Here is a 27,955-nt window from a genome sequence, read left to right as displayed (position 1 = left end):
GTCCTATGAAGTCAGTGCGTCCACTCCCCCAGTCACAGTGCTGATGAGGTGACTTAACGATAAAAAATAATATATCTTATAAACACAACATTCAAAAACATTGAGGATGCTCCTGAACATAGAGAGTTAAACAAGTTTTTGAAAATTTAACTATCATTCTACTCAGTCTGTAGCAATAACAAACATCCTCCTGTATGACTAGAAAGTAATGTATCCTGCCAAGTGCTACTGGCTGACAGTTGCTATGCAGGATCAGTTTTCATTCCAGGTGAATGATATTGATGCAGCGATAAATCAATTGGAAATGGTATGCACTTCTACAATCGTAATTCAAAGACATTCACTGTTAAGAAATTATGAATATAAAATATATCCCCTCTGTTTCGAGTCATTACTTCACACATAAAATTATGACTTTACAAACTTTGTATAATACTGCTATAAACAAAAATTAATTATCTTATTTCTATAACTAAAGAATGTCAATGAATTTTGATATATTTACATATAAGAAATGGAGAGAATATAATTTCACTTTTAATGAGTTTATTACAGAGTCCTTTCAGATGATTAAATGATACTTTTTACTTTTTTTGGTCAATATAAACACACAGTTTTGTCTGATCTGAAATATGCTGTATACAATTGTACACTATAGGACTGAACAAACCATTCATCGTCATTCTCACAAATGCACACAGCCTCTACATTAAAGCATTCAGAAAAGAACTTATTTGGTTTCTTTACACATATAATACAAAACCTACAACATAATCAGAACTAAAAAAAAGTTACATTTTAAGATTTATTCACTTTCATGTGACTTGTGACAAAGCAGCACTGATCATAGCTGAAGTTAACATTTCCAAGAAAAGTTACAGCATGAACACACACACACACACACACACACACACACACACACACACACACACACACACACACAAAGCAGTCAGGGAAAAAAATATTTGGTCTGTTATATACCTAATGCATGAATCAAAGAAAAAAAATCAATTGTTACAATGTCTTTGTCAGTGCGAATGTTTCATTGTAAAAAGTTGTTTCACATATCATCACTGATCACAGCGTATGTCTGTATTTAAAAAAAAATTATGATTATATCCTTTATATAAAGTTAAATATTTTAAATAAAAATAACACTTAGAGAATAAACAGCACAGTCTCAGAATAAAAGTTGTATGTACACAATTCACACTCAATATCACCTTCAGAGTTCAGTTTATTTTATAACACTATTGCTGTCGCATATAAAATAAATATAGTAAAAAAAAAAATGACTGTGGAAAGAAGCAACTACTGGGCTGCTGTGTCCCCAACAGGTGGAGTGTCCTGATGGGCAGCTTCTCTGGTTAACACCAACACACATTCCCTTGACAGAGTACGAGGTTTCACCTGCAAACAGTAACAAGCGATCCTAAGCTTGATGAATTGGCAACAAACAGTAGTTCAGTTTCACAATAAATTTGCACTTTGGTAGAGCCTGGAAATAGTGAGTAGTGGAAGTTCTGACTTGTCAATATAGCACATGCATTAACACTACCAAACACTATTACTTTCGCCATAATTTATAAGGGAGGAGAACAATAATACACTTTCACCATTTTTGCTGCAATTACAGGAGAGTAACGCTAGTCCGAACCCCAGTAATCCAAACGTTTGGTTAATCCTAACATGAAAAATTTTTGTCCAATATGGAAAACTGTGCAGTAAACTGCTGTACATACACACTATTTTAATTTGCACAGTACAGAACACATGTATTAGAAAAATTGGAAAGAGAACAGGTTTAAACAATGCATAACAATGAAAGGAAATATGTTAAACTTACTAAAATACAACAGACATTTTATCCCTACTTTTTAGATGACGAAAACTCAATAATTGTTTTCTGGCATAATGAAGACAGTGTTACATGATGTATAGTTGCACCATCGTCTCATAAAAATCAAATCAGCAGGTGTAGCAGTGGGTTGTTGCTCCACATAAAGTAGCGCGAGGTCAAGGGCTTCTGCTGCATCACTGTGCGGCACCAGATCTCCTTTGTCACTTTCAGGCTCATTGTCAATTCTGTCACAGTGGTCCGTATCTTCCTGGTCTTGAGTCACAACAGCAACTAAATCAGCATCAGTAAGGCTCTCCACACATGCCCATCTGCTGCTATCCACTCATCTATGTCTCCTTCACTAGCTTCTTCACATCCAGGGATTATTTGTATCATTTGTAGTAGATTTTCCTATTCATTTTCAACTAGGTAGTCCTGAAACTCAAGAGATGTCCACAGTTTTCTCCACGATTTTCTCAGAGTATTTTCTGAAATATTCTGCCATGCCTCAGCGGCCCAATAAACAACATCCTTCACACTCGTCTTTTTTATTTTGTCCACTAAAGGAATGCTATCACCTTCAATCACCATTCTTAAAAAAAAATTTTCTGTACCTCAGTTTTAATGTTTGCAGTACACCCTGGTCCGTCGGCTGTTGAAGCGGTGCAACATTCGACAGCAAAAACTTTGCCACAATTTCTCCATCACATAATTCCTCAGTGCTGGGGTGAGATGGCATATTATCAATGAAAAGGACTGTACGGGGAGACAAATGGTTTTCCTTAGAAAACCGTCAAACAGAGGGAACAAACTGGCCGTGAAACCATTCTTTGAACAGCTTACCATCCATCCAGGCTTTTTCTGATTGCTATCATATACGGGCAGGGACTTCATGTTGCAGTTTTCAAAAGGTCTGGGCCTAGCAGATTTGCCGATCAGCATTAAAGGCAGCTTGTGATTATCAGCAGTGTTGCTGCACGCTAATATAGTCACGCGATCTTTGAACATTTTAAACCAGGAGCATGGTCTTCTGCTTTTGATGCCAGGCGTTTTGTTGGCACGCCCTAAAATTAAGACCAGTCTCGTCAGCATTATAAATTTGTTGGGGAGAATCCTTTCACCCTCTTATTTTTTCGAACTCTCGCAAGTATTCCTTCACTGCATCACGGTCAAAAGAAAGCTTCTCTCCAGTAATTGTTAGCTGATGGATTCCATGACGTTTTTTGAATCTGTCCAACCAACCCTTACTCACACTAAAAGACTCATCACCATTCATTTACTTGTTCATCAGGTAAACAGCCTTCTCCTGAACCTGTGCGCCACTCAAAGAAGTTTCCCTTTCTCTTTCCAGCGCAAACCAAAGGTAAAGAGCTTCATCCACTTTATCGTACCGGGACTGTTTAAAAGTCTGCCAAATTTCGACCGTTTTTCCCGAAGATGTTGCACAGGACTCACCATTGTCTATCCACTTCAAAGCAATCAGTTTTTCTTTGAGAGTTAACGGTGTATGTTTCCATTTACTCATGACAAAAATATGTACACCACTACACCCGAATGAATACAAGTGTTATGAGTGCCAGCAATCGATAACTAACATAACTAAGCGCTTTGTGAGCCAACTGGCAGTGCACTGATCTCAGACACTACAAAGGTTTCAACAAAGCACAACAAAAAGGGCACGGAGTGAGTGAGCCATTTTTCCCACACTTGTTCCCATTTGTTACAATGGTGTACCTACTTATCTGCTTGGTATACTTTATTTTGGAAACTCTTCACCGCAATTCTGGCTAATCTGAACAAATCTGGAATCCGAACAAGGTGCGGTCCCAATTAGTTCGGATTAACGGGAGACTACTGTACAATGAAAAATTGATTAACTTTTTTTTTTAGTTTTTTTTTTTTTTTTTTTTTAACAGAGAAATATTTTACTTCTTATATGAACAACTGTACATGCTTTGTGCAGTCACTGTGTTTTAAAAGTGTAAGAACATTATTGGTCAATATACAAAAAAACAAGAAAGAACAGACAGGGGCAGCTGGTTTCACTGATTCCCAATTTGGATAAACAGAAACAGATTTTTCTCAGAAACCAATAATATCTAGATTATCAATGTAGATTATGTATCTAGAAGAATAAATTTTAGCAAACCATCAAATTACTGTTCTAAAATCAGACAAGATCAGAAATAAGTGTATAGATATGAGACTTTTCATTTGTGAACCTTACACTTAATTCAACATATTTAGTGTATTACATACTTTGTCCCTAAGGGTACAGCTACCCCCAAAATACTATCATAAAAGGGATCAATGAATGAACATAATGCACAAAACACATTAAATTCCTGAAGTTTACAATTATTCATATGATAAAAGTACCTAAACCTAAATACTTTAGTCAGTCACTACATGGCTTTAACATGTTATGTTTTCAACAACATGCTCCTACTAGAACTTTTAAGTTTCTATCCTCTCTATTACTTTCATTTTACACTATGTTACGCAAAACCATCACATTATTTAGAGTACAAAATTCAACAAGTCAGTTTTTTACTGTTTAAAACATCGTCATTTGGGCAAGAAGACTTGATAAATTTCACAAAATAATGCTTCTATCACCTGAAGAAATAACCAATTCTGATACCTGTAAAAAATAAAATGGTAGATCATTCAGATGCACTGAGAACAGCAAATTATCATAATCTAAACCTAAGCCTATTGTAGTTTTCTCCCATGCAGATGATGATGGGTCATCCCTCCATATTACTTCAATGGCATATCAGAACTTTCTCAATTTTCTATTAACCAAATTAGGTACATGAGAAACTATTTATTCTTTAAAACTTTAACTACAACAAAATGTCATTACCAATACAATCAAATGTATTGTATTAACAAAAGATATATTGTGATTATTGGGAAATCCTGGTAAGCCCTCACTGACTGAACAGCTAAGAGTCTCAGTTGAATATCACTTTTGAAGTAAAAATTTAAACCGATTCAACATGTCATTTCTCCATCCGTGAGTTGAAACTTTTGCATGCATTACTATTTCAAATTTTTTATATAATCTAAGGAAAGAGACTTGACTTAGTTACAGAAGTCTAGGAATCACCCTTCCCACAGAAAAGCTTGATAACCAAATATTTTGATTTATTGAAAAATATAGAGTTAATTATATGGTATATTACATTTATTACAAAGAACATTACATATTATAAAGCAACAGCTTTACAGTGCCTCATACAAACTTTATTCTACATGGATATTAATATACTCTACATTTCAGATGGACTTTCAATTTTACTGAAGTTACTTTGGCTTCTCTTATCAACTTCTTAAGAGCATTTTTCTCTCTCCTATTACCTAAAGGACAAATGTGAGAAAGAAAGTCACTGCTACACTTCTACTATCATTCATAAATTTTCTTTATTACAACTATTATCCTCTTTTATTATTACTTTCTCTGTTTATCTTTCAACAGTATTCTGTATTAAGTTTATTTTAATCCATTGGCACAGGTGGATGTGTGTCTATGCAGCTTTCACAAGGCTTCCCATGTAAGTTTTTCAATTTCTCAGTAATGGCCTGAACATGGCAACAATAGTAACCCACAAGTTAATGTTTCTAGATACTGATTTACAGAAAATTAGATTTCTGCACTTTGGAATGTATACTTAATTAACATGGTGTTTCTTTTTTCCTCCTTAATATTATGATTATACAAGTTCACTCCCCTTTCCTCTATGCTCATGCTATAAAATGAGAGTCCCAGTTTAATTTACTTTAAAGTTGCCTCTCTGAATTTTGAATTTAACCTAAAAAGATATACACCTGATCCGAATAGTGAGACAAATCTTTATCCTCTGATATTAGGTTTTCAGTCATTAGAAGTATATCCTGCCTTCTTACAGCATCCAGTAGGATAGTATCAACACAAGATCTTGTACTGCCCTATGATGCCCATTCAGCTCTGTGCTCATTTGCTTTTTAAGCAAGTTACCAATCATTGTATCACAGACCTTCCATAAGAGCCAAATTGGTCTGTTTAATATTTGTATCAATTTTGTCTGAGTCCCACTCAGTACTATATTCCATTTTCGAAGTCCCCACTGCCCCAACTTTTATGGAAGACAACAATTTAGTTTACTAACCCAATTTTTCCTATTGCTGCTGGCCAATACCACTCCAAAATTTTTACCTAGCAGTATAACTCTTCCTTCTCCTTCTGTTTTCCTCCTCACTTATCTTTGAGATTACTAACTTAGTTCAACTGCTGTCAGCATTTTCCTATAGTTGATTATAGCTCTCCATTTTCTAGCAAACACATTTATTGAACTGGCCAATCAAGTTTTGCTACTGTTAAATAACGTTACTTTTCTGCCCTTTATTTCTCCTCTTTCAACACCTATTCTGTTTCTTCCTTTTAAACTCTAAGAACCCAGTTTTCCTGTATATGTTAATTAGTAAGAGAGATGCCAACTCAAACTCTGTAATAACAATGGGGTGAGAAAATTTTAATGGATGTTGGAAAGTTACATGGAGGGGGGGGGGGGGGGGGGGGGTGTAACTTGGATTATATGGTCATGTCGAAGCATGAAGGCCTCCCTGACAGAAGACTAGTAATAAAAGGTGGTGGGCTGTGGATACGGACCTTTGAAATCTGCACTGAAATCGTGAAAGCAAATTTATTGTTCCTAGGCACAAAAAGAGTCTGACAGACCAATCCCATTAAACACTATTAGGATATCTGGCACTGGGAAGGTACCTTTACATTGTTTTAGTTCACTGTTAATTTCCCAGTCTGTAAAAGGGCATTGCAGGTATCTATCTGTCAGGTTTTAAAAGATAGAATGCTATGCTATGTTAAAAAAAATTCAGTGTTGATTAAAATATGTGAGAGAAAAGTTTGAAGTAAGCATATCAGTGAAGTACATTGCCAGTTATTTTGCCTTGTCAGAAGAATTAATATGAAGTACCCTCAGTCTAAAACTCCAGGTATTACAGCTGGGAAAGCTGATATATCACAGTTCAGCTCACATCTGGGTGTCTGTTGCAAGTACATTCATTGAAGCGACATACTATTCCCAATAATCCAACTTCTGTTTGATTAAGTAACACATTTCTGCTCATAGTCTTTTACTTAAAATCAAGATTATTTCTCACTGTAATGCCCTTTGTCCATTTCTGATGATCTCACTATCTCTTGATACTAGCATAGTACCAGATGGTCCAGAATGGCAAGGTACCACATTATGCACTGTGCAGGTGATCCCTTTTGTGCTCTCTTAATGTCGTTTTATTGGAATATTTTGATACAGGCTTCAGAGGAGTATGCTGTCTAACTGACTTTTTCTAAGGCCTGCCTTGGTAAAGCATCATTAGGTCTCAAATGTGGTACTGATAAAACACTAAAGTAATGGTCACCATCACACAAAACATTATGGACATGCCATTATAGATACGAGCCTAGAACTGCACAACAGTAAGTCTAAGGCACCCCAACCAACCAACAGGATAAATGGGAGGGGTAATTGATGTGATATCTCTTCCATCTCTTGATAGGAATATCTCTACCTGACAGGAGGTATAGGTTACACAAGGTACAGTCAAAAAATAATGAGAATTTGTTTTTCTTACAGAATCTGTATTTTTTTGTCAATGTCAACCTAGTCAGCTTCGAACTAATCCCCCTCAAATATAATACCTTGCGCCAGTGCTTTTTTTCCTTTTCGAAACACTTCTGGAACTCAGTTTTTGTTATGGTGTTCAACATGTTCAGTGAGTCTGATTTTATCTCATCAATAAAGGCAAAATGCCATTCTTTCATGGTTCTCTTCAGCCTCATGAATAGAAGTCACAGGGGTCTATGTCCAGTGAATATGGTGGTTGAGGCAAAATAACAGTTTTGTTATTTGCTAAAAACCATGAACAAGCATTGAGGTGTGAGTGAGAGCATTATCATGATGCAATTTCCATGAGTGGTTATGCCATAGGTCTGGTTATTTTCCTTGAATCCCTTCATGCAAATGGCACATAACTTTCAGGTAGTATTCCTTACTGAGTGTATGGCCATACAACAGGAAACCATCCAACTGTAATGTAGGAAATAGTGATCGAACGTGATGAATTTTTTATATTTTTTTATTTATTTTCTTTTATTTTTTTTTTTTTATCTTGGCTCTCCAGGCAGTTTCATTTGGGATGATAGGGCCTTGGTTTCAATGTCATACCCATATACCCATGTTTCACCATCTGTTAACAATTTCGATCTGTGATGTAAAGACATCATTGTTTTTGGTCAAAATTCAACAATTTCGGAACAAACATTGTTGCTACAAATTTCATGTCAAAATCATCTTAAAAAATTGCTTGACATCAGCTGAAGTATATGCCTACATCATCAGCAACCTCTCTGTTGGTGAGTCAGTGACTTTTTGGAAAAATTTTCCTTACTTCTTCCACATTTTCATCAGTAATTAATGTGCTAGGGCATCCACAGCAGTCATCATCTTCATTATTTTCTCGATCCTCCTTGAAACAGTTAAAGCAATTGTAAACTCTTGTCTTACTCATAGCAGGTTTGTCAAATGCCACAGTCAACATTTCAAATGTGGTGCTGCACTTTATTTTTCAAGCAAAATTTAATACATATTCTTTTATTTTACCTTTTTTTAAGGAAAAATTCACTGAGGACTCAAAAACGCATATGACCTTTTCAACTGTCAACAATAAACTAAATATTCAAAACCGCTGAAAATGCAAACATACATCAGGAACATGTGAAAGAAAAAACTGAATTTATAAAGCCTGCAAAATTTTTAAAAAATTCTATTACTTTTATATCATACCTTGGATTGTAGCTAGTTCAGCATCAAATGCAGTGTTAAGTAGTACCTGTTCACTAAATTTAACCAGTGTGCAAACACATCCTGAACCCCCACAAAATTACTTAGATTGTTATTAAATGCATGGAGGTGATGCACCAATGACCGCAATTCTTACACTGGGAAACATACAGCGGATAAGGAGTGGTAGACTGATAAAGCTCTTGCTCCACTCCAAGTGACTCCAGCACATGCCACAAGCAGATCCCAAATGGCCTTATTGCTCATGGACAATGGGAGAAAAGGCATTCCAGAGGGGAATGAGCAATGGTACGGTATGAGAGTGAATTTGGAGCTGTGACAAGTTTACATATCTGAAGCAGCATGAGGACTTGGCATCGAATTTCAAGTGGCAGTTCACCAGCCTCGGCAAAGAGACAGGGTGTATGGGGCTGGTCCTATTAAGCACCCATTGCCAGCCTAATTCCCCTCATAGTGGATAGCATCAATACCTTCAAATAAGAAAGCCTCACCAATCCATACACCGTGCACCCATAGTCAAGCCACGAAACCACAAAAGCCCTATAAAACTGGAGCAGACGCGTCATGGCCACTCCCCAAAAGTTGTGGCTAATGCACTTAACCTCCTGGGTTCTAGCTTTCAGGTCAGGAGTGGCAATCATGACAATTTGAAGTCAAAAATGAGGCCCAGAAACCTCACAGAGTCTCTAAGATGTAGAACAGTGCCCTCATATATGCACAGCAGGTAAATTAAAAACATCACAAAAATGATTAAAACAAAAACACACACACACACACACACACCTGTAGATAAATGAAACCCTGTCTTCGCAGTCCACTCCTGCAACCCCCACACTGTAAGTTGCAACTGACAGCTCACTGCTGCAACACTGGAGGAGGAATAGAAAAAAAGCAAAATAATCTACAAATAAGAGCACCGTACAGGGTTGCTTACTGTAGATAAGATACTGTTTATGGCCATGGCAAGGAGGGTAACACTTAAAACACTGCCCAGAGGGGCAGCATCCTTCTGTTCAAAATGATTTGACAACATGTCATCAACTCAGGTTCTATAAACCGCTGAGACAGGAAAGACCATATGAAGGTGGGAAGGTGGCGACCAAATGCAGTTGTGCAAGAATACTTCGTCTTCAAGTAGCATCGTATGCCTTACTGAAACTGAAAAATATGTGAACACAGTGATGCTTATGTAGGAAAGCCCGCTGAATAGCTGCCTCCCGCAGGACAGGCTGTTGACAGTGGACTGAAATCTTTGGAACCCACAGCAAGAGCGGCTAACGAGTTGCCCGGTCTCTAATAACCAGACTAGACGACTGTAACCATTCGTCCCAGGGTCTTTCATACACAGCTCATTAAGGCGATATTCTGATAACTATTAGGAGAAGTGCAGTCCTTCCCGGTTTGCAGAGAGGTATCAAAAGTGCCTCTCTCCATGACTTTGGGAAGCTACCTGTGTGTCATATAAGATTAAAACAATCTAGGAAGATTTCCTTTGATGCTGCTGGTAACTGTTGAAGCATGCAGTACTGGATTTGGTCATGACTGGGTGCAGTATCACAAGTCACATATAGAGCCGATTCCAGCTCCCACATGGAGGAAGGGTAGTTGTAAGTCATAGAATTGTTGGATCTGAAGTCCGATTTCCCCCTCTCTATAGTCACATGTTAGTGATGAAATGCCAGATCCTGGCATGACTGTGTTTTCCAGATATCCTACTGATGGCTTCCCATACTTTCGCAGAAAAAGTGGAACAGTTGATGGAATCCAGGAACACTTGCCATGAACCTTTCTTGCTCTTCTTAATTACACACTGAGCTTCAACTCTTGCAACACGAAATGCTGATGAGGTTCTCTGCCGTCAGGCGGTACTTAAAACATTGAAGACCTGAATGCCTGGCCCGCATTCCTGAGTGGCATTCACCAGTTCACCATAATACAGGTTGACTCCTAAGATGACCTGAGGACTTTGGGAGATACTAGAAGGTATCAGGTAGATTATATAATGGTAAGACACAGATTTAGGAACCAGGTTTTAACTTTTAAGACTTTTCCAGGGGCAGATTTGGACACTGACCACAATCTATTGGTTATCAAGTGTAGATTAAAACTGAAGAAACTGCAGAAAGGTGGGAACTTAAGGAGATGGGACCTGGATAAACTGAAAGAACCAGAGCTTGTACAGAGTTTCAGGGAGAGCATAAGGGAACAATTGAAAAGAATGGGGGAAAGAAATACAGAAGAAGAAGAATGGGTAGCTTTGAGGGATGAAGTAGTGAAGGCAGCAGAGCATCAAGTAGGTAAAAAGATGAGGGCTAGTAGAAATCCTTGGGTAACAGAAGAAATATTGAATTGATGAAAGGAGAAAATATAATAATGCAGTAAATGAAGCAGGCAAAAAGGAATACAAACCTCCCAAAAATGAGATCGACAGGAAGTGCAAAATGGCTAAGCAGGGATGGCTAGAGGACAAATGTAAGGATGTAGAGGCTTATCTCAATAGGGCAACATAGATACTGCCTACAGGAAAATTAAAGAGACCTTTGAAGAAAAGAGAGCCACTTGTATGAATATCAAGAGCTCAGATGGAAACCCAGTTCTAAGCAAATAAAGGAAAGCAGAAAGGTGGAAGGAGTAGGGTTTATACAAGGGTGATGTACTTGAGGACAATATTATGGAAGTGGAAGAGGATGTAGATGAAGATGAAATGGGAGATACGATACTGCGTGAGGAGTTTGACAGAGCACTGAAAGATCCGAGTCGAAACAAGGCCGCGGGAGTAGACAACATTCCATTAGAACTACTGACGGCCTTGGGAGAGCCAGTCCTGACAAAACTCTACCATCCGGTGAGCAAGATGTGTTAGACAGGCGAAATACCCTCAGACTTTAAGAAGAATATAATAATTCCAATCCCAAAGAAAGCAGGTGTTGACAGATGTGAAAATTACTGAACTATCAGTTTAATAAGTCACAGCTGCAAAATACTAACGCAAATTCTTTACAGACGAATGTAAAAACTGGTAGAAGTTGACCTCGGGGAAGATCAGTTTGGATTCCGTAGAAATATGGGAACACATGAGGCAATACTGACCTTACGACTTATTTTAGAAGAAAGATTAAGGAAAGGCAAACCTACGTTACTAGCAGTTGTAGATTTAGAGAAAGCTTTTGACAATGTTGACTGAAATACTCTCTTTCAAATTCTAAAGGTGGCATGGGTAAAATACAGGGAGCGAAAGGCTATTTACAATTTGTACAGAAACCAGATGACAGTTGTAAGAGTCGAGGGGCATGAAAGGGAAGCAGCTGTTGGGATGGGAGTGAGACATGGTTGTAGCCTCTCCCCGATGTTATTCAATCTGTATATTGAGCAAGCAGTAAAGGAAACAAAAGAAAAATTTGGAGTAGGTATTAAAACCCATGGAGAAGAAATAAAAATGTTGAGGTTCGCCGATGACATTGTAATTCTGTCAGAGACAGCAAAGGACTTGGAAGAGCAGTTGAAAGCAAAACGAGGATAATGGAATGTAGTCGAATTAAGTCGGGTGATGCTAAGGGAATTAGATTAGAAAATGAGACACTTAAAGTAGTAAAGGAGTTTTGTTATTTGGGGAGCAAAATAACTGATGATGGTCGAAGTAGAGAGGATATAAAATGTAGACTGGCAACGGGAAGGAAAACGTTTCCGAAGAAGAGAAATTTGTTAACATCGAGTATAGATTTAAGTGTCAGGAAGTCGTTTCTGAAAGTATTTGTATGGAGTGTAGCCATAATAGTTTGGACAAGTAGAGAATAGAAGCTTTCGAAATGTGGTGCTACAGAAGAATGATGAAGATTATGGGGGTAGATCACGTAACTAATGAGGAGGTACTGAATAGAATTGGGGAGAAGAGGAGTTTGTGGAACAACTTGACAAGAAGAAAGGACCAGTTGGTAGGACATGTTCTGAGGCATCAAGGGATCACAAATTTACCACTGGAGAGCAGCGTGGAGGGTAAAAATCGTAGAGGGAGACCAAGAGATTTTTTTTTTTTTGTGGTTTTAGGGCGCACAACTTCAATTGTCATTAGCGCCCAGACTACGTTAGGAATGCACCGCGAGGCACAAGTTTAAAACTGCAACTAAAAGGGAAAACACGATAAAAGATTGACAGGCATAGGATTAAAAAAACAGCATAATCAAATGTCCTTAGACAGGTTTGTCAAGTTGATAAAACGAAGAATGCGAGCAGCTGCTCCTGGGTCATCCGCTAAAATGGCATCGAGAGTACATGGCAGGCCAAGATCAAGACGCAGTGTAGTAAAATCCGGACAGGACGTTAAAATGTGGTGGACCATCAGCAATTGCCCACATGGGCAGAACGGTGCCGGCGCAGCCGTCAGCAGATGGCGATGGCTGAACCGGCAGTGTCCAATCCGTAACTGGGCCAAAACTACCTCCTCCCACCAAGAAGGGCGTGAGGATGACGTCCAAGTCGCGGGAAGAGGTTCCAAGGCCCTAAGTTTGTTGTCTGTAAGTGCAGCCCAATCAGCATGCCACAGCGATAAAATGCGCCGACAAATGACCTCACTACAATCTGATGAAGGGACACAACAAGAAGCTGTCCGAGGCTGGAGGACCGCAGCCTTGGCCGCGGCATCTGCAGCTTCATTCCCAGGGATACCGACATGGCCAGGAACCCACATAAAGCTAACCGGAGAACCGTCGTCCACCAGCTGCTGAAGAGAGCGTTGGATCCGGTGCATGAAAGGGTGAACCGGATACGTATCACTGAGGCTCTGGATGGCGCTCAGGGAATCGGAGCAGATGACATAAGCAGAATGTCGGTGGCGGCAGATATAAAGAACAGCCTGGTAGAGAGCAAAGAGCTCAGCTGTGAAGACCGAACAATGGCCATGGAGCTGGTATTTGAAACTTTGTGCCCCGACAATAAAAGAACACCCGACCCCGTCATTGGTCTTAGAGCCATCTGTATAAATGAAGGTCATATTAATGAACTTCGAACGAAGTTCGACAAAACGGGAGTGGTAGACCGAACCGGGGGGTAACCACCTTTGGGAGCGAGCTGAGGTCAAGGTGAACGCGAACCTGAGCCTGGAGCCAAGGTGGCGTGTGGCTTTCGCCCACTCTAAAGGTTGCAGGGAGTGAAAAATCAACGTGTTGAAGGAGGCGACGAAAGCGAACTCCAGGGGTAGCAGGGCAGAGACATACAACCCGTATGGACGATCGAGAGAGTCGTCAAAAAAGGAACCGACAAAGCAGTATATCGCGCCAGTAGGTCAGTGGCAATTCACCGGCTTCAGCATGAAGACTCTCGACGGGACTAGTATAAAACGCTCCGATCGCAAGACGTAAACCCCGATGTTGTATGGAGTTGAGGCGACGTAAGATGGACGGCTGTGCAGAGGAGTATATGAAGCTCCCATAATCCAGCTTTGAGTGGACGATCGACCGATATAGGCGAAGTAGGACGGTTCGATCCGCTCCCCACGACATACCACTGAGAATACGGAGGACATTTATAGAACGGGTACAACGGGCAGCCAAATAATACACATGTGGAGACCAGCTAAGTTTCCTGTCAAATGTAAGACCTAAACATTTTGTTGTCCCCACGAATGGGAGAGCAACAGGACCGAGTCATAAGGATGGTGGGAGAAACTCTTTGTAGCGCCAGAAGTTAATACAGACCGTCTTCTCGGCAGAAAAACGGAAGCCATTGGCGACACTCCAGGAGTAAAGATGGTCAAGAGAACGCTGAAGACAGTGCTCCAGGAAACATGTACGCTGCGCACTGCAATAGATGGTAAAATCGTCCACGAAAATGGAGCCTGATACATCAACTGGGAGGCAATCCATTATTGGATTGATCGCTATGGCAAAGAGAGCGACGCTCAAAACTGAGCCCTGTGGCACCCCATTCTCCTGGCGAAAGGTGTCTGACAGGACAGAACCCACACATACCCTGAACTGTCGATCCATTAAAAAGGAACGAATAAAAAGAGGGAGGCGACCGCGAAGGCCCCATGTATGCATGGTGCGGAGAATGCCCGCCCTCCAACAGGTGTTGTAAGCCTTCTCCAAATCAAAGAGCACAGCCGCGGTCGGGCACTTCCGCAAAAAGTTATTCATAATGAAGGTCGACAAGGTAACCAGATGGTCAACAGCAGAGCGGCGCCTACGAAATCCACATTGTACATTGGTAAGTAGGCGTCGAGATTCGAGCAGCCAAACCAAACGAGAGTTAACCATACGCTCCCTCACCTTACAGACACAGCTGGTAAGTGAGATGGGTCGATAACTGGAAGGCAAGTGCTTGTCCTTCCCCGGCTTAGGAATTGGTACAACAATAGACTCGCGCCAGCATGCGGGAACATGTTCAAATGGTTCAAATGGCTCTGAGCACTATGGGACTCAACATCTTAGGTCGTAAGTCCCCTAGAACTTAGAACTACTTAAACCTAACTAACCTAAGGACATCACACACATCCATGCCTGAGGCAGGATTCGAACCTGCGACCGTAGCAGTCCCGCGGTTCCGGACTGCAGCGCCAGAACCGCTAGACCACCGCGGCCGGCCCGCGAACATGTCCCTCAATCCAGATGCGATTGTAAGTACGAAGAAGGAAACCTTTACCCGCAGGAGAAAGGTTCTTCAGCATCTGAATATGAATAGAATCAGGTCCTGGAGCAGAGGACCGTGACCGGGCAAGTGCATTTTCGAATTCCCACATGGTGAAAGGGGCATTATAACTTTCACGATTCGAGGAGCAGGAGTTAGGTGGCCTAGCCGCCTCTGCCTGTTTTCGGGGGAGGAAGGCAGGGTGGTAATGAGCGGAGCTCGAAACCTCTGCGAAAAAGCGGCCGAAGGCATTGGAGACATCCTCATGGGCCACAAGGACGTCATTCGCGACCGCCAAGCCAGAAACTGGTGAGTGGACCTTAGTGCCAGATAGCCGGCGCAGGCTACCCCGACAACAGAAGAAAGAGTAAAACTGTTGAAGGTGCTTGTGAAAGCAGCTCAGCTGACTTTCTTTAATAATACGACGGCACTGCGCACGTAATCGTTTATAAGTGATACAATTCGCCACTGTAGGGTGGCGTTTAAAGGTGCGTAAAGCACGTCGGCGAGCACATAAAGCGTCTCTACACGCTGCGGTCCACCAGGGGACCGGTACGCGACGTGGAGAAGAAGTAGTGTGAGGGATGGAATATTCAGCAGCAGTGAGAATGACTTCCGTGAGGTGTGCGACCTGACTATCGTATCTTGTGAAGGTTTGATCCTGAAAGGTCGCCCTGGAAAAGAAGAGCCCCCAGTCTGTTTTGGAGATGTTCCAACTAGTTGAGCACAGAGAGGGAGTATGATGCAGGAGATGGATGACACACGGGAAGTGGTCGCTCGAATATGTATCAGAAAGGGCATACCACTCAAACCGGCGTGCAAGTTGGGTAGTACATATAGAGAGGTCTAAATGGGAATAGGTGTGAGATGTGTCCGAAAGAAGCCAGTATGGAGGCAGACAAGATTGAGCTGGTTGAAAAGGTCTGCTAACAGGGAGCCCCTCGAGCAGGATGCTGGAGAGCCCCAAAGGGGATGGTGGGCACTGAAATCTCCAGTTAACAAAAATGGTGCAGGTAGCTGAGCAATAATTTGCATCATGTCTGCCCTGGTAACGGCAGATGACGATGGAGTGTAAACGGTACAAATGGAAAATGTAAAAGTGGGGAGAGTAATTCGGACGGCAACTGCCTGCAGGCCGGTGTGCAATGTGATGGGATCGTAGTAAATATCATCCCGGACCAGCAACATAACCCTTCCATGAGCCGGAATACCTACCACAGGGGGTAGGTCAAAACGCACAGAGGTGTAGTGTGCCAAGGCAATGTGATCGCATGGGCATAGCTTCGTTTCCCGGAGGGCTACGACGAGCGGATGGTGCAAGCGCAGCAGCAACTTCAAGTCCTCTCGGTTGGAGCGAATGCTGCGAATATTCCAGTGAATAAGTGCCATCATGAGAAGAAAAGGAAGATGAAAGAATGGGTCACCTCGAAGGCCGCTGAGGGCCTGGCTTCGAGCAAGCATTGCCGCCGCTATCAGTAGGCGGACAGTCATCGTCCATTGGTTCTATAGGTTCATCAGCCATCTCGTTAAGATGGCCGGGAGGAGGAGCTTCCATCGCCGGTGGACGGCCAGATGTTTGGCTACCAGCGGTGCGGCCAGGCGAAACGGATGACGGCCTGGGGCGGCAACCGCTGGGTGGCGCAGGAGAAGAAATGCGCCGTGGCAGAGAAGGAGAACTGTGCTTCCTATGAGCCTTCTTGGAAGGTCGTTTGGTGGAAGTACCGGTCGACAGCTGGGAGTTCGAGGTACATAGGAAGTCTGCACGGGACGGTTCCTTCTTGAAGGCCCGTGCATCTGACTTCTGGGTCTTCGTCTTGGCAGAAGCTGATGAAGGTGCTTGTGTCTGAGAGGTGACAGCAGGAAGAGGAGACGTCGACCGCGCGATCTTAGCACTCGCCGAACGGACGACTGTGGTGCTGAAGGTCAGATCGCATGTCTGCGTCGCCACTTCCCTGGTAGTCCGAGGAGAGGTGAGGACAGTACTGTATTTTCCCGCTGGGAGCAGCGTGGGCTTCCTATTAGCAAATAGCTTGCGAGCAGCCGAGGTGGACACTTTCTCTTTGACCCAAATTTCTTGGATACAGCGTTCTTCCTTGTAGATGGGACAGTCGCGGGAGGACACTGCATGGTCACCCTGACAGTTCACACAATGAGGAGACGGAGGTGGACAGTCACCCTCATGGGCATCCCTGCCACAAGTGACACATTTAGCCGCATTGGAACAAGACTGGCGAGTGTGATTAAAATGCTGACACTGGTAGCAGCACGTAGGTGTCGGGACATAGGGGCGAACAGAAATAACCTTGTAGCCCGCTTTGATATGCGACGGCAGCTGAACACTATCAAAGGTCAAGAAAAGTGTCCGGGTCGGTACAAGGTCATTGTTGACCCTTTTCATGACCCTATGGACAGCCGTCACGCCCTGCTCAGCGAGGAAAGACTGAATCTCCTCGTCAGTCAATCTGTCGAGTGATTGAGTACATACCACACCACGAGACGAATTCAAAGTGCGGTGAGCCTCCACCCGGACAGGGAATGTGTACAGGAGTGTGGCCCGAAGCAGTTTTTGTGCCTGAAAGGCACTCTCAGTTTCTAGTAACAAGGTACCATTACGCAACCTGGTACATGACTTGACAGATCCGGCTATGGCATCTACGCCCTTCTGGATAACGAAAGGATTGACAGAGGAAAAATCCTTGCCGTCCTCAGCTCGAGAAACTACAAGGAACTGTGGGGCAGGCAGTAGTACTTTTGTCACTGGTGGCTGGTCAAGTTTCCGTTTATGGGCAAAAGTCGAGAGAAAAGAAGAAGAGAAATCCATTGCGGAGGAATCCCCCATGATTGCCAGCGTCTCCGATGGCGCGCTCCTTCCTTGTGGGGACCCTCTCAGAGGGCACTCCCGCCTTAGATGAATGTTTACACCTCAGGTCACACCTCCCGAGAAACAGACGGAGGGACCAATCAGCATGGTCAGAAGGTATCAGCTCAGGCAATCACCCCTCCCTGGGCCTGGCCTTTACCAGGGGGTACGTGCGTGCCTTACTTGTCTACCCAGGGCGGGGAATTACGCGTTACCTCGTCACTGGCTACGCGTGCGAACGCGTGGGTCGGCCTTCAAGGAGAAGAAGGCAAGGAGAAGAAGGCAAGGAGAAGAAGGCAAGGAGAAGAAGGCAAGGAGAAGAAGGCAAGGAGAAGAAGGCAAGGAGAAGAAGGCAAGGAGAAGAAGGCAAGGGAAAGAGTAAGGAAGACAGTGAGATGGAGAAGAACGAACTAAGGAACCAACCAAAGGAAGGAAGAAACGAGAAGAAGTGAAAAACCAAAATGACCGCAAATATAGGTCGTGGAACTGTCCGTCTCCGGACGCAGGCGCTAACTACCCCCTTGAGGGGGAGGGACTCCTTTTAGTCGCCTCTTACGACAAGCAGGAATACCTCGGGCCTATTCTAATCCCCGGACCCGCAGGGGGAGAGACCAAGAGATGAACACACTAAGCAGATTCAGAAGGGTGTGGGTTGCAGTAGGTACTGGGAGATGATGAAGCTTGCACAAGATAGAGTAGCATGGATAGCTGCATCAAACAAGTCTCAGGACTGAAGACCACAACAACAACAACAACAACAACAACAACAAGTCAGCGTCATGATGGCTCATACGTGTAATGTGGTCCCTGCATTTCTGGACATAGTTGTGTGTTCAAAGACAGTCAGCTGGGTAACAGTGTCCAGTTACTTCTGCTGACCATCCATTTTAGTGGTTTGTCTTTTTTTCCCCCCCTTCAGGTAATGCTCCATCCAGTAGGTGAAAGTGGGGTGGGACGTGGTCACTGGAATTGTCGCCAATGACTTCCCACTGAACATTGTCTACGGGGGTCATAGAGCAGGAGATGTGAATGGCTGAGAATGACCCACAGCAGCACAAAACTGGGTGAGAGTACCCGTATTAAGGATAGACAGCTCGTGAGATGTCGTGAGGCTCTCCAAATCCCAACCTCAACAGCAAGTACAGGTTGAGCTCCACAAAACATGATAGGCACTGACAACTTCCTCGAGAAGAAATGGCCGGAGGAGTTGTTCTGTAAGATCTGTGAGAGCCTCAGAGAATATTTCATCTTGTGAAGGCAGATACAGGGAGCAAACAGTGTTCCTCTGAAACGTGTGAATTTCAACAGCAACAGCTTGTGGATCAGTAGCCAGGGCGAGAGCAGAGAAGTGGTGTGCATTATGGACAAACAACGCAACCTTTTCCTTAGCTATGTCCCCAGTGAGGTCATCCTTTCAGTGAAGTTTACAGCCCCATAATACATGAGTATCAGTGGCTTTAGAAACGTATTTCTTGTAAACACAGGCACAGAGGGCATTCATGTGGTAACAGTTTCAGTTTCTACATGTGTCCGGAACCAATTAATGTTCCACTGTAATATGGGAGCCAACTGTAATGGGGATTGTACTTTCACCTTGTCATTGAGCCCGTAATGGATAGGAGCTCAGTCTTGGGGCGAGATGACTGCCCTAGTCCGACATAAGACGTCAATTAGCTCTACCAAAGAGTCAAAAGAGGCATCAGATAGGATGACATCAACATCAGTCTGTTCACTTCTGACTCCATCAGTGGTGGCTGCTTGGGCTTTGATTTTTTTGCCACAGCAGTGGTAAAGGTAGTGACAGCACTGGACCGTGGATCAAACTGAACCTTTGGAGGAGCAGGGAGCTCTGCAATGTTAGACTTGCCTGACATTTTGTGAGGGAGTGTGGGCTGTGAAGTAACTGCAGCAGCACATGTACAATGACAAACACAGGTACTAGTGCTAACACTTGCTATCTCTGTTTGTGTAGCAGCAACAGTTTTCTGTACTGGCTGTTTAACAACCGAAGCAAAGGAGGAAGCAAAAGTCAGGGCTGCAGTCTCATAAATCTTCTTGGCCTCAGCACAGAGAATCCATCTTCTGGTTTTAATTTCCTGTTCCTCAAGAAAGACACAGCAGTCTCTACTCCAGGCATGGTAGCCCCAGAGACATTCACACAATTTTGAGGAGATGAACAGCCAATTTGTGGGCAGCCTTACCACATTTGCCACAAGTGGTTTCTCCTTTACATCTAACAAGGGGAGGCCACGATATTGGGATCACAGATTTATTTCAACTTTGTACACCTTTAGTAGGCCTCTTAAACAGCATAACGTGCAAGTAATAAGATGTACTACTCTGGCAAATCTGAGAAAATCGCAAGAGAAGGTCTATTATGTAACTGACATATCTGTGTGTAGGTGCTGGATGTTAGCACTCATGGTGGTTTAGTGGTTAGCGTTTGATCTTCCTAAGAGAAACGAGTGTGAGGTGACAGTTCAGCTCGGGCTCAAACTTAAATTTTAGTCTATATGTTTTTCACTGGTCACATTATTTAATTTATATGACATTTGAGAGGTACTATAATTAATTTATATGACATTTGAGAGGACTATAATCAAAAACAACCATGTGTATTTTCATGAAGTTTTAGTGAATTTTATCTTATTTGTGTACTTACTGTTTTTAATTAAATTTAATTATTAGACCCATCATACTTATAACTATTGACAAGTAAATGAAGAAATACATTGAGTTTCCCTAAAAATTAATGCCTGCCATGGTTTGCGAAATTCGTTATGCATGCAATCTGGTAATGTACCCCGAACTACTTTGCAACCCAATGCTTCGAGCTGCAGACACAGAGGCAGGCCTCATTTGGCAGTTAACTTGCATAGTAGTGAGACACTGCTAATGTAGCAAGAATGAATAGTACAGGTGTAAATTTACTGAATATCACAGAATTTAAACTTGCACTACAAAAACTAAAGTTCGAGTGTGAGTGGAACCATCTACATCTACATGTACATGGTTACTCTGAAATTCACACTTAAGTGCCTGGCAGAGGGTTCATCAAAGCATTTTCATACTACTTCTCTATCATTCCACTCCCAAATGGCGCCTGGGAAAAAGGAACACATAAATCTTTCCATTCGAGCTCTGATTTCTCTTATTTTATCGATGATGATCATTTCTCGCTAGGTAGGTGGGTGTCAATAAAATATTTTCACATTCGGAAGAGAAAGTTGGTGATTGATTCGTAAATAGATCTCACTGCAAAGAAAACCTCTTTAGTTTCAGCGACTGCCACCCCAACTCGCATATCATATCAGTGACACTCTCATCCCTATTGCATGATAGCACGAATTGAGCTGCCCTTCTTTGCACTTTTTCAATGTCCCCCATTAATCCTACCTAGTAAGGATCCCACACCGCACAGCAATATTCCAGCAGAGGACACACAAGTGTAATGTAGGCTGACTCTTTAGTGGGTTTGTCCCATCTTCTACGTGTTCTGCCAACAAAGTGCAGTCTTTGTTTCGCCTTCCCCACAACATTATCTATGTGGTCTTCCCAATTTAAGTTGCTCATAATGTTAATTCCTAGGTATTTAGTCAAATTGACAGCCCTTACATTTGTGCAGTTTATCGTATACCCTAAATTTATCCTATTTCTTTTAGTATCCATGTGGATGACCTTGCACTTTTCTTTGTTTAGTGCTAATTGCTACTTTTCGCACCATACAGAAATTCTCTCTAGATCATTTTATAACTGGAATTGACGTCTGATGATTTTACTAGATGGTAAATTACAGTGTCATCTGCAAACAATCTAAGAGGGCTGCTCAGATTATCATCTAGATCATTTATGTAAATCAGGAACAGCAGGGGGCCTATGACACTATCTTGTGGAATGCCGGATATCACTTCTGTTCTACTCGATGATTTACCATCTATCACTATGAACTGTGACCTCTCTGAGAGGAAATCACAAATTCAGTCACACAACTGAGATGATACTCCATATGCACGCAATATGATTAATAGTCACTTGTGAGGAACGGTATCAAAAGCCTTCTGCTAATCTAGGAATATGGAATCGATCTGAGATCCCTTGTCGACAGCACTCTTTACTTAATGGGAATAAAAAATTGGCTGTGTTGCACAAGAATGATATTTTCTGAATTCGTGTTGGTTATGTATCAATAAGTCATTTTCTTCAAGGTGATTCACAATGTTCAAGTACACACTATATGCTCCAAAATCCTACTGCAAACTGAGGTCAGTGATATGGGTCTGTAATTCAATGGGTTACTCCTATTTCCTTTCTTGAATATTGGTGTGACCTGTGCTACTTTCCAGTCTTTAGGAACAGATCTTTCGTCAAGTGAGCAGTTGTATATGACTGCTAAGAAAGGCACTATTGTGTCTGCATACTCGGAAAGCAACCTGATTGGTACACCATCTGGACCGGAAGACTTGCCTTTCGTAAGTGATTTGAGTCGTTTTGCAACACCTAAGATATCTACTTTTATGTCACTCATGCTAACAGCTGTTCTGGTTTCGAATTCTGGAATATTTGCTTCGTCTTCTTTCGTGAAGGAATTACGGAAAACTGTATTCAGTAATTCTGCTTTAGTGGCACCATCATCGGTAACTTTTCCATCGCTATTGCGCAGTGACGGTATTGACAGTTTTTTTTTTTTTTTTTTGCCACTGGTGTACTTTACACATGACCAGAATCTCTATTGGTTTTCTGCCATATTTTGAGACAATGTTTCATTGTGGAAACTATTAAAAGCATCTAGCATTGACGTCCGCACTAAATTTCGAGCTTCCATGAAACTTAGCCAGTGTTAGGGATTTTGCATTCTTCTGAATTTGGCATACTTTTTTCGTTGCTTCTGCAACAGTGTTCTGACACATTTTAGGCTCTAATGCTAACCACTTGACCACTATGAATTCTAGCACCTGGCACCTATGCACAGATACATCAGTTACATAACAGACTCGTAAAACTTCTCTTGCGATTTTCTCGGAATTGTCAGAGTAGTGCATCTTACTACTTGCACATTATGTTGTTTTAATGGCCTACTAGAGGTGTACAAAGTCTGAAGTAAATCTGTGATCCAAACATGATAACCTCCCTTTGTACGACTGGTGTGCACAAAGCACAGCGCATAGAGTTGGGGACATAGGGCCACATGGTTCTTTACTGTAGTTTAATGTAGTGTGGAGCTCAGACTCAATGGCATATTCCCCACCCCCTAAACCCTTTTGTATGGAAAAATGTGACACTATTTTGAAACTTCCCCCTTTTCTTTTAACTAATAAAAAACACTGACCAGCAGCATGCATTCTGTTACTAAAGACACTAGAACTTTTAATATCTCTGAGTCTGGCTACATGAGCCCTCTTATTTGATTGGGTGTTGATACCACTGGGATGTGGAAGAAAAGTTCAATGCCTCCATCTTGATCTCACAAGCACCTAGGGTAATAAAGTCCACCTAGACAGAGGCCCATATGCCTAGGTAAGCCTTATACTACTGAGGTATGGCAGGTTCCCCAGGGGTTACCCGCTAATAACTATTCCACCTCAACAGCCATCCATCTCATCAACACGCAGTACATCTTAAGACTGACAGGTTTTTTATAGAAGTTTCTTACACATCATGACCTACATCACAATCCAGATCACAACTGACTCTTGGTGTTCATATTGATTTCCATTACTTTACTTCTCAGTGGTGAGACTGTAATAAATCTTAGCTGACAAACTAAATGTGGAAGCATCAATCATTGTGTGGAAAACAGTATACCATCCAACCTATGGACATAAAAGTGGCAAAAAGGATAACTGGATTCTGTTCCACAGCACCAACTTAGTGCTTCACAACATCAATGCATCTGCACCCAATGCTCCAGGTCTTCAAAGCTGCCTTGAAGCCGCGGTCCGCTTTACACAACCATCTGAAGCATTCCTTCGTAGCCTTCAGCATTACTGAGGACTCTCGCCAATGAGCTCTTCTCCTTGCCTGGTTCGGTTCTTCGGCCTATCAGCTTCTTCTGTCCCTTCATCGTGGGGTCGATCTTACTCCCCTCTCCTATGCTCACCTGTGTGACCACCTCACTTTTCATTACGTTGCTCCTCCATTTTTTCTCTTCCAGGACTGCTTTTCCATCTCTGGCCTCCCAGCTTGACCCTCCCACTAGTCCTTCCCATCCATCAATGTCTTCAGTTGCCTCTGGCACCTTTGTTGCCAATCCAGACTTTAGACCCAGTGCCTCTCCTCCTGTGCTACAATGTCTGTCCTGGGTTCCAACACAAGCCACCGGCTCCCGTACCTCCAGCTCTAGCGTCCCTGGCCCGCCCACCGTCGGCTAACCCAGTCCTGGCTGTCATGTCACTCTCTCTTGCCTGCCTTGGCACCACCATCACACCCACCATCAGTGCCAATGCTGACGCCACTTGCTCCAGTGGTGCATTCCCGCCCTGTGTTGGTCTGCCAGCTGTCACCCTCTCACACCGTGAGCCTGATGTTGCTCCTGCCTTCCGACCCCTTGCCTTAGGGGTGCAGCCTTGGCTGGCCTCCGTCTCAGAGACAGTACCCAATGTCATTCCACACCCAATTCTCCATTAGTTCTGCCCTTGTTTTCCACTTCCCGTTTCATTGTCTTCTCGGTGTCTGCTCTCCCACATGCAGCTCCATACTCCCAAGCACTCTTCTGTGCACCTTGCCGCACTGTCAAGCCTGACTGCAGTCAATCGAGCCCACGTATCTTGCCTCCTGCCTGTTTTTTGCAGCTCTCGTTTTCAGTGACTTTTCGTAATGCCAGGTTTTTGTGCTCTGAACACATGCCATAGCATCCTTCCCACCCTTCCTGGCATCCCTTCAGCTGGCCCCTATCCTTTCCTCCATGCTCGTTCGCCTGTTTTTCGATTGATGTGTTCCCCAGCAACCGTCATGTCCACTGGAGTGGCCATGCTTTCTTTACCATTTTGACCCGTATTGCAGCCCGCTCTCCTGTTCCCATCGCAGCCAGCCCCATTGTTATTGACTCTAGCCTTGACCTGCGCTCCTCCTTTGCATCTTACCAATACCTCTTGTGTTTGTATTTGGTGCTGATTGTGAACATTCTGCTTACAGGCTCAATGCTAACGAGCACACCAGGGCCTTCTACCATTACACATTGGCAGCGCACACTTCATCCTGTACAGCCCATGGGTAATCCTCTGACGTGGTGTACAAAAGCCATGGCATATGCTCCAGCCAACAGTTGGCGTGACAGCTTCAGTTGAGCCACTCGCACCAGTCATCTACAGCAGCCAGTCTGTTGGAGCACAGCCGACTCTGCACCATGCAGCATCATTCGGCTATCCAGACCACGACAAACTCTTGGTGTTGCTATGTTCATACTGATAAAGGATGATCATTTCCATCATCATTTTCTTATGTAGACCTTTACTTTTTGGTGGTGAGACTGCAATAAATATTAGTTATCAAAATAAATGTGGAACCATCAATCATTGCATCCAAACCAGACTATCCTCCAACCTATGGACATAAAAACAATACCGTTTCATGCATCCTCAACAACTAAAACATTTTAAGGACAATTCAATGGAGGGATTATCATGAATAAAGTTTTTTTACAACAAGTGTACAATTTATTTCTCTCCAACATTTACTTTCTGCTTGGAAATCCATGAAGCCTTAAACTGGTCTTTGTACATCTTCTGAATCACAAAGTTTAATAAGAAATGGGAGAAATCCTGGGTGATACATGTGAAATGATTAAGACAAGTAAGATATTCAACCACTGTATAACAGAGACATTAAGTAACAGATACACACACCTGAGTACGTCAAGAATGGTTCCTCCAATAAGTAGTTATTTTCACAAATTCTACTGTCAATTGAGATTTACTTTCTGTTAAAAAAACTAACATTTTGCAACTGGCTTACAGAATATAATAAAATTTAAATTGCCAGAATAATTATCTAAAGTTCACAAATGATTTACAATATAATAAATGCAACAATCTAATATGTTTAACACTATCTTAATTTTGAAAACAGCAGCTCAAATCAATGTCATATGCAAATGTACAACTTTGAAAGTCACAGATGAAACCATAAAAGAAACTACGTAACTCTCAAACTACTACAATTAGCTTACTGAATGAGGGGTACAGAGTATAGCTGATGGTGTTTTGAAACTTACAATGATTTTTGAAAATAACCAACGGAAATCATAAATTGACAGTGACACTATGAGAGAAGTATACCACTGATAATCAATCCAACCAAATATTCCACCTTGCTGCAATGTTTAGTGCACAACCCACAGTTATAATTTTGTGATAATAAATTAAATAAGCTTAATTTTTACAGTGCCCTCTGCAAGGTGAATATTATTTTTGCTGTGAATGTATCTAACTTTTTATTTATGAATGCTACAAAACACAGTCCTAACAGCATTGTAGTCAACAGATGACCACTGTCCTATCTTCAAGGAAATTTCTGAGCTCTGTTCGAGTCCAAATGTGGTACACTAACCAACCGAAGGACAATTATTCAATATAGCATCTTCAATAATTGTCACAGAGATCAATTTGGTATCACACTGGATTTGACTAACCATCCCCATCTCACAGGTTAACTAATATTCAGAGATAAGAGTGATGAAGGCAGTGCCAAGATATATTCATAATGCAGAAAGGGGAAACAAAATGAGTTGAAACAATATGCCTTTCCTCAACACCAGTCAGCTTGCTCATATGTTTACTGAGAAGCACGAGAGACAGTCAAGGGAAGTTTCTAAGTTAGAATATTTTTGCAGCCACACAACTGAAGAAAGTGAAGAATACTGATGTGATTGATACGTGGAAATATTACCTTCCCGTAAGATGCAAACTGCAGAACTCAGCCTCTGTTGCTGCCTTGGTACTTTGAAGTACAACTGCTGTACACCAGAAAGCTGGTATCCTTATGACACATCTCCTTAACACTGGAACAATGGTTTTCATTTTGCCAAAACTCTATCAAGGTGACAACTATAATAGACACAATTAACACAGGTCCAGAGAATATAACAAACTATGAGGAATTTTTTGTAAAATATAATTTCAATAATCTCAATGCTGGTGCCCCAAACAACACAGATGAGAAAATTGGCACTTTACACAACTACTTAAAATGATATAATGATCAAAAACTATGCAAAATAAGTTACCAACTTCTTGAAACAGAGATCTTTCATGCAAACAAAAGAAACTTTATCAGCTGTGGTGGTGGTCGTGGTGGTAGCAGTAATTGTAGTATTTGGGACTTTAAGGTATATGACATTGACACCAATAGCGTGCAATGTCAGGAAACATTGGAGGAAAACTATAGTACCAAAACACCACAGTGAAAAGTTACAGGCAACTGACAACATTAAGCTGACAGTGAAAAAATCAATATATGATTAACACACAAATAAGTAATCTGAATGACCAGAAAGTTACACAAACTGATATCCCAACATTGCTCAGAATAAATTATATTTATGACAAATAATGAGCAAAAATTATGGAGGTTTTTGGAGGGAATTAGGATGAAATGTCAAAAAGCTAAAACAAGGTAGGTGACATTTCCTGTCAAATCAACAAAATTTTAACCCTTTTGCTGCTACAGACATGTTTTTTGCATTCCATGCTGAGGCGGCTTTTGTTATGGCAGTAATGCTCGCCAAATGCTGGTGCCTTTGCTGACAGATGGCATTCTGGCATATCTGAA

At 42.0% G+C, this 27,955-nt stretch overlaps 1 protein-coding gene across 1 annotated transcript in view; it reads right to left on the bottom strand.

Moving 5' to 3' along the window:
• Positions 1-529: 529 nt before the first annotated feature.
• Positions 530-27,955, bottom strand: part of LOC124804825 — a 63,626-nt gene continuing 36,200 nt past the window's right edge. The window contains exon 3 of the mRNA XM_047265172.1: positions 530-1,410. Within this exon, the coding sequence (XP_047121128.1) occupies positions 1,312-1,410 (99 nt within the window). The 3' untranslated portion in view covers positions 530-1,311. The remainder of the gene's footprint in view (positions 1,411-27,955) is intronic.

This window comes from Schistocerca piceifrons, chromosome 1 (assembly GCF_021461385.2).
Source record: "Schistocerca piceifrons isolate TAMUIC-IGC-003096 chromosome 1, iqSchPice1.1, whole genome shotgun sequence".
Taxonomy (NCBI): Eukaryota; Metazoa; Arthropoda; class Insecta; order Orthoptera; family Acrididae; genus Schistocerca; species Schistocerca piceifrons.
This window is presented reverse-complemented; position numbering and strand designations above follow the sequence as displayed.